We start from the raw sequence: 8,078 nt of genomic DNA, 5'->3' as shown, positions 1-8,078 counted from the left end.
GGAATTCACAGTGGACCCTGGGCTAACATGCTTGTCTTGCACTCCGGGGGCTGGGGGTTTGATTTTCACCCCTGACCTGTGAGTGTGGGGCTTCCTCTGGGTACTCCGGTTTCCTCCCCCAGTTCAAAGACATGTCTAAGGTGGATTGGCATCTCTAAATTGTAATTGTGCACTGTGATGGGTTGGCACCTTGCCCAGGTTGCCCCCCACCTTGTGTCCCTAGTCTTCTGGGATAGACACTAGGCTGATTGGATGGATGAATGAATTGAAAAATCAAAGAATTTATTTGTCCTGGGAAAAAACTCAATCTCCATCTCTAGAATTTCACGCCAACTTCTTCCACATCCATCTTCATTTCCCGGCAATCTAATGACAAACTCTTGACAGCCACATGACTTATTCCCAGATCACTCAGCACAAGTGTTCTTAATTTCTCTCTCTCTCTCTCTCTCTCTCTCTCTCTCTCTCTCTCTCTCTCTCTCTCTCTCTGTGTAATTGTTAAAGAATGATAAAGCTTGTTTCCAGCTATAGAGTCATTGACTGATTCTCTGATTTTGACCATGGTTTGTTTCTTCACATTGATTCCATCTTACTGTCTTTACTCAGCTTTGATTTTAGATTTAGATGTTTGTAATAAAATCCTGCATTTGCATCCAGCATGTGCTGAATCTCTGGCAAGGTTTAATTTGTGTATTATGATTTTTCATCTTATAATTTTACACTTTTAACAAAGGACATTATCAGAAAGCTTTACAGAAATTTTTACTATAAATTTTAAATGTATAAGTTTATCCCTCATGAGCATTCCAGATATGATGGCAAGGGCAAACTCTCTGAGATGATGAAGTTTTTACTTTCTTGTGGACATAAATAGTGATTTTTGTGTCTTCAAAATAAATCATTTCTATACATTTACCTTGTAATAAAAATCTATGGCCAACCTCCTCACAGAGGCAAGCAGGTGTTAGGGCTTATCCAAAACATCAGCAATCCACCTCCATATTTCACAGTAGGTGACAGGTGAGTGTCATCAAACTCACTGATTCATCATCGAAAACATTTGACTCTGATCTCAAACACAAAGCTGTAGACTGTAGTTCTGATGTTTGCAAGATGTTTTCAGGAATTTTCTTAAAACACTTTCTTACAGACATCTTCCAAGTGTCATATATGTATACAACAGAGCAACAGTTCCTGGGGAAGAAAGGCAAATAATTTGTTTTAAAAGAATGTTTCCATTTATTGAAACTATTGAAACGATATGATTGGCTGATTAGATAAATGCAGGAATGAGCAATATTTAATGGTTGGCTGATAAGTGTGGCTTAAGCATCTAATCAAGACATCTGGACATACACAGGTCAAGAATGTAGCTTTCATCTTATTAATTTTAAGCAATTGTGTATAAAAAAAGAGAAAAAAATGAATACTAAATTCTAGAAAGAAAACAACAATAACTGTCATTGTAGGAAGTGAAAGTAGGTTCATTTGCTCTATGATTAATGAGTAAGTAAATGATGCTTTGGGTCTGTATTGTTTTTCTCCACCTAGGTTTAAACCTACAGCTCTTTAGAATTCAGGATCAGTCAGGAAGTAAGATGGACAGTGAGAAAAAGCCACTATTTTGCCAGATTTGGTTATTAGAGTGCTATATAATGCCAGTACAGTACAGAATGGTATACAATTTTGACGTAATATTTTGTACACTGGTATTCTGCTGTTCTGAGAGTGTCGTCACTCCACCCCCAGATCTTTTTTAATACTTCTATACAGCTGAAGCAGTGCATCAGCCCACAGCTCCCTCTGATGGCCCACGCTGCTCTGTGCTATTCGCTGAGCCGTGTACACCAGGGTAAGCAGGGTCCGCTCAAAGTCTTCCTTGCTCAAGCGAGCCCGGTGCTGTTCCAGATGATGGCAGAGGCGGCGGATATCTGACAGCGTCCTCGGAAGAACGTCTTCACACAATACCTCCAGAGGCTGCAGTTTTCGAAGAGAAGCAAGTTCCTCATCAGCCATGCGGAGCACATTGTTCTCTGGTTCCACATACAGCCCTGACCACACCACCTAACACACACACACAATAGTTATGTGGGGAAAAAGATGATGCCATTGAGTAAGCTCACACATAGATATATTACCTCCCCAAAGAGTATTTAGACTGATCGTATTTTTAGTCAATGACCGAGTGAACCAGTATGAGGATATACAGTATTTATTGATAGAGACTTCAGAGCTCCTCTGTAAGTTGCTCTAGAGAAGGTGTCTAAGATCAAGAAGAATTCAATCTTTTAGTAAATATACATTTGGCAAAATCTTCTTTATTGTGCTATGAATCTGATCAATTATTTCTCAAAATTGCCTGCCGTCCTAAAAGCAATGGAAAAAAATGGCAGACATCAGTTTATTAGCTGTCAGTCATTTACAAATGTGTTTCTCTCATTCTCCTTCCCTTTTGTAAACTTATATATGATGATCAAATCAGTATTTATCAAGTTACCAATACTTCAGAAGCATTACAGCAGTCATGTGGTTAAACTTGAAAGCTTAATCTTTGCTATATTCAGCTCTGATGTGCATCAAGTTCAGCAGATAAGCAAAGATTTTAAGCAGTGCTGCAACCCAGTGAAGGGAAAAGCCCATGTGTGCTGTACAGTGGTGCATGCGGAATGCAGGTGGTTGCTATGCTACGGGTCTGGTGTGAATTATAGATAGTGTCGTGGGTATTATGGCAGGTTCATGAGGGTTGAATGAAACATAGCAGCAGGCCAGGCTTGAGTTTGACACCTGTGACCTAGACCAGCCCTGCATTTGTCTTTAAGCCTGAAAACACTGTACACTATATAACCAAAAGTATGTGGACACCCGACAATTACATGTTCCATATGAACTTTTTAAATATCTCATTCCAGATTGATGTTCTAGTAACCTCGACATTCAGCTACAAGAGCATTCGTGAGAACTTAACCTCCACACCATGTCTTCATGGAGCTCTGTGCTTTGTGCACATGGGCATTGTCTTGCTGGAACAGGGTTTGAGTCTCTTAGTTCCAGTGAAGGGAATTGTAAAGCTACAGCATACAGAGACATTCCATATAATTGTGTGCTTCTGACTTTGTGGAACATTTTGGGGAATAACCACATATGGGTGTACTGGTCAGATAACCACATACTTTTGGTCATGTGGTATATATTTACTTTACTCAAAACATGTATGTTGTGAATTGCTGCAGTTATCACAACTTGTCAAACCTCAAATCAAGGTCAATATATTCTGTAGGTAATTCTTAGGCCTTAAATATGATTTATGCAAATTATTGAATCACATTCCAGTAAGATAGAGTGACATCACATAGGCTTAAAAAAAGTGAATACTGATAGATGCCATTATCTAAACCAGTGCATTACAACTTATTATTTATGATTATTTCAGATTTCAAAGAATCTTCAAAGTCATCACATTCTATAAACCTGAACATGTTCCTTTTCCTGTATCTGTTTACATCCACAGCTTGTTTTCAGAAAACACATAAATACTACTGGATGCTGACAAGTCACTCTTATGCTGCAGCCAACAGACTGCTAAAAGCGAGTTTGCTCATTGCTTCAACAATCTTTCACATGTTTACAACTTTTCTATCAGCATCAAGTCCTTAAACAGCTAAATGCCTAGGAATATTTAATATAACAAATTAAAAAACTGTGTGATTTCACAACATCTAGAAAGGTGAGCAAAGAAACAGAACATTGGCTTATATTCAATTATGTCTTATATGTGTTAAAAAGCAATCGCTGGTCACTCAAATGATGTAATATGTAGTTAAACAGTAGTGAAAATGCATGGAATTGTGAAGAAAAATGAACATTTGTTAAAAGACTGAAACATGGATGTAGATTGTAGACTGTCGGCTAGTCATGTCGTCATAGATGTGTGTTGAATAACATTTGAAAAAATAGTGAAAATCAGGGCACACTCAATAGAGAGATTGATGGAGGAAGAGTACCTCATAGAGCAGGTTGGCGTCCTCCACTGATCTCTGAACTGAGGGGTTAAGCAGCGCTGGAGTTCCTCTCTTCACTCTAAAGGCAGATGGGTACAGTGCTGAGGAGAAGAAGATCATAAGTCATTGCATGTTCGTGGTACAACATTTTCTTTCTTGTCTCCTTTGAGATACACGTCAAATGCTTAAATCAACTCCTGCTAGGCGATGGATCGGCTGAAGGGAATGTATAACAGCTTGCGGTTGGCGGCAACCTCTCTTTACTAGGAGACGCCTCATCTGCTCCCAGGTCACTACATGCTTCTCATGTTTCACATATGAGTCCACTACTAAGATTTCAAAGCAAACAGGCATCTGTGTGGCAGACGTCTATGCACTGTGTCTGGTCCTCATCAGTCACTGGTGTTCATGGAGCTTTGGAAGCTAGAACATGCAATATTTCTTTCCTTTATTCTGACTCCATATACACTATAAGGGCACTATAAAGTGTATAATATAATGGCCTCTTCACTTTATGTTGTGTATTATAATGTATATCCAATATAGAGCCATTAGGATTAATTGATTTTCTATCATCTGAACAATTAACAGACAAAATGAAAATGGGGCATTGAAGAAATTTATATGCAGACTAGTCTGGTGCCTGTACATTTTCACAATAAAATCCAAACCTCTGTACTTATTTTCCATTTCCACTATTGGTGTTTGATCAAATTATGCTTGCTTTGAGCATTCCTCACAGTTACAAGCTTATAAACAAATATCTATCATTCTTTAACTGTATCTCATTGTGTGGTCTGATTCACCACGATGATTCACACCCGTTCTTCACTCCTCTTCCATGCCACAGTGATAGGGAGTCATGAAATAAAGGTCACTTACCCTGCATCTCTCTTAAAGTCACATGCATCATTTTCATGGCTGTTTACACATCCTAAAGTAAACTGAACAATTGTATTATGAAATATCTTCTCCTGATTTCTCACTAATTTAGTCTTGGCCAATTCCCACCCAACAGTTAGGTTTTGCCTTTGCACACAGCTTCTTTTTAAAACTGCTTCTCAAACAGTTGTGTCACTTGGAGAAAAGCTCCACTGCCTTCCACATGCACAAGCTTAAAAAGCCACTCCTCCCTCTCACCATTTCAGAGCTTGGACAGTTTTACACTTTTTTCGTTGTGGCGTCATCAAAATCTGAGCCTGACTGCTCTGTTTCACGGCCTGGCAGCCCCAAGACATTACTATTAAAAGCCCCTATCTGAAAAATGCTTGTATGGCAAAGACTGAATGTCTTTATATGGAGTTATGCCAGTAAGGGATTCTTCCTCCCTTAAAAATAAGTATAAACCTTGGAATAACATGTTGAAATGACGATAACTGACACCTGGTTCTTAAATCCTGGTTAAGTAGTTTTTAATTGAGGTTTTACTGTACAGTATAAAGGATTAATGATGGATATGAGCTCTTTGGCAAGAACTGGAGATCGCCCAAAATTTCCTTTCAAAGTTTAATATCCATTGAGCAAATCTGTGACTTTTCATGGGTTTTAACCAAATGTCACATTCAGGCCAGCTCATCTACTTGGAGTACAACTGCAAAATAAGCCATGAAGACCCAGAAACTGGAAAACTGCAGCCTGTGCCCTTGCACTGAAATGGATGGAATGCAGTGTTCTTTATAATGTTAAGATATATTCATGCTATACATGATATACAGAGGTCTATCTATAGCCACTGAATCTCAGCTCATATGATAAAGAACGTTCTGGCACATTTTAGTGAGCAGCTGCATGCACTGTCAAGTGAAGACAAATCACTGACATCCGTATACAAAAATACTGTTTTAAATAGATCAGCAGGGACCCTGTCTTTCAAACACACAAGATATCATTTATATTTATACTGTATTTATATTTATAGATATATTTATATAGTATGTGGATACTTTTTCAGTTGTTGTGTTTTTTTTTGTCACTGTAGGACTGAGAGAAATGCAATTTCAATCCTCTGTATGTCCTGTACATATAACAGAATTGGCAATAAAGCTAACTCTGACTCTGACTGACTCTGATATCCAAGTGATATCCAATTAGTTTAGTTGTAAATATTTTTGTAATTTTGTGTAACAATGTACAACAGTGACACCAAAAGCCTTTTCAATAGTGCATTAAATGTAAATCATTTTTCTGCACAACACCTACATTGTGCAATGCTTTATAATACACTTGTGTACATATAATTATTTATATTATTTTATATATTTGAATAAGTCTTTATTTGCATCCTTTATTGTACATCCGTTATTGTATATTTGTTGTCTTACCCTTTACTCTGTATAGCCCAGAGAGCATATTCATGCAGTCGTGTGAGTAAACAAACAGGAATTAGGTGTATTATTCACTGTGTTGTTTTTTTTTTCACAAAAAATACTTTTGGGGGAGAAACTAAAAGTAGATAAGCATCGAGTGCAACAGACACACTGTTTCACTGTTCTCAGTCCACTTTGGAAATCTACTTTGGTGCACACACACACACACACACACACACACACACAGACTTTCACAGAATTTATTTCATACACAAACCTGTGTTGGCTGAATCATAAAACGAAATTCTACCCAGAATATAATATTTAAAGATTCATATTTTTTTCATATATAACAATTCTATAAAATTTCTAGACTGTGTCTTTGCAGACCTGTGGACATTTCCAGTTTAGAACCACTAAAACACCTGTGATGTGTTGCACTGTAATAAAAAAAATGCATGCAGCATTGTTTTACTCATGCTGATGTTTTTGACAATGCCATAGAAATGACTTAGTGCTTCACATGCTTAATAACAGCAGCTTACAGACACAGGAGATTAGACTGGCTCAGGACACAGTGGCTGTGTTTATGTAGGACAGTGGTACATTTAGGGAAGCAGTTTGGATTCCAAAGAAGCAGCAAGACTTTTTTTGTGAGCCAGGCATAACAGAACAGAACAATCCAAGGATCTGGCTATGATAAAGGGAAAAAAAAACAAAACAAAGAAAGAATTAGAAAAAAAGAAGCAACCAGAAGCATAACTCTTTTTGCATCTGATTAAAAGCAGGAATGATTTCCATTCTAAATGAAATACCTATGAAACAATTTCCTGTAGACATAATCATTTTAATGTGTTGGATAGAAACAAAATAAAGTGCATGCTCATGCATGTGTATGATGACACACAGATAATTAAATAATTACAGTCATGCCATATTGTAAGGTTTTCTGTGTGTCTTATAGTTTTTTTCTATCAACTGTATTGTTATTAAATCTGTTTTGTTTTGTATTTACCTCTCCTCCAGTGCAGTGCAGCAGAGATGGACAGATGGAAGAAGACCAAGGACAAAATCATAAGGGCTAAGGTGGTCTCCATGCTCTCCTTTGTCTCTAGTATTTTCTTTTACTATTACTTACATAGAGCAAGGGCCTGAACCAAGACAATCAACACCAAAAATGCCTGTCTCTCTCTCTCCACACACACAGACACACACACAACAAACTACTAACTCCATCCACCTCCTTCAGGGTCACACCCCCACCTCTCTCTATCTCTCTCTCTCTCTCTCTCTCTCTCTCACACACCACACACACACACACACACACACACACCACACTACTAACTCAATCATTCTCCTCCTCCAGGCTCAATCTCTCCTCCTCTTCCTCTCTCTATCTCTGACAGAAAAATTATTACTGTGCAGAGAGCACACGGAGGGTAACGTTCATCTGGAAGTCATCATGACATTGGGATGGTCTGCTTACTTTTCTAATTAAGTCACATCACAACAATTAACTCAAGGTCTTTTTCTGATTTAAGCCATGACAAATGTACATTTATCCAAAGTGAAAGTCAAGTCCACAAACACAAAGATACTCTTGATCTAGAGCCTAACAACATCTAAATCTGTAAGTTACTTCTAATAAAATTCAGTAAATACCAAAATCACGAAGTTTTCATTATTATTGAATAACTTTCCATTATTATTTTTTTTAAAGCTTTACCTTTGGGACATCATTGGCTGCAGTAGCACTTTTTCCTACTGTGTCACG

The 8,078-nt window shown here is 37.8% G+C and overlaps 1 protein-coding gene across 2 annotated transcripts; it reads right to left on the bottom strand.

Moving 5' to 3' along the window:
• Window positions 1-1,209: 1,209 nt before the first annotated feature.
• Window positions 1,210-7,543, bottom strand: LOC131364362 (protein FAM180A). Of its 2 annotated transcripts, none has more exons than XM_058407494.1 (3): window positions 4,881-6,843; window positions 4,002-4,099; window positions 1,210-2,064 (listed from the first exon to the last, which is right to left on the bottom strand). In XM_058407494.1, the coding sequence occupies exons 1-3, from the start codon at window positions 4,915-4,917 to the stop codon at window positions 1,735-1,737; spliced, it is 465 nt and encodes a 154-aa protein (XP_058263477.1). In that variant the 5' UTR covers window positions 4,918-6,843; the 3' UTR covers window positions 1,210-1,734. The 2 variants fall into 2 exon arrangements, with proteins under 2 accessions (XP_058263477.1, XP_058263476.1); XM_058407493.1 differs by lacking the exon at window positions 4,881-6,843 and adding an exon at window positions 7,320-7,543 and having other exon boundaries at window positions 1,220-2,064.
• Window positions 7,544-8,078: the final 535 nt, after the last annotated feature.

The sequence above is a fragment of the Hemibagrus wyckioides genome, linkage group LG14, assembly GCF_019097595.1.
Source record: "Hemibagrus wyckioides isolate EC202008001 linkage group LG14, SWU_Hwy_1.0, whole genome shotgun sequence".
NCBI classification, from domain to species: Eukaryota; Metazoa; Chordata; class Actinopteri; order Siluriformes; family Bagridae; genus Hemibagrus; species Hemibagrus wyckioides.
Note: the sequence above shows the minus strand (reverse complement) of the source record. Positions and strands in the feature narration are given on the sequence as shown.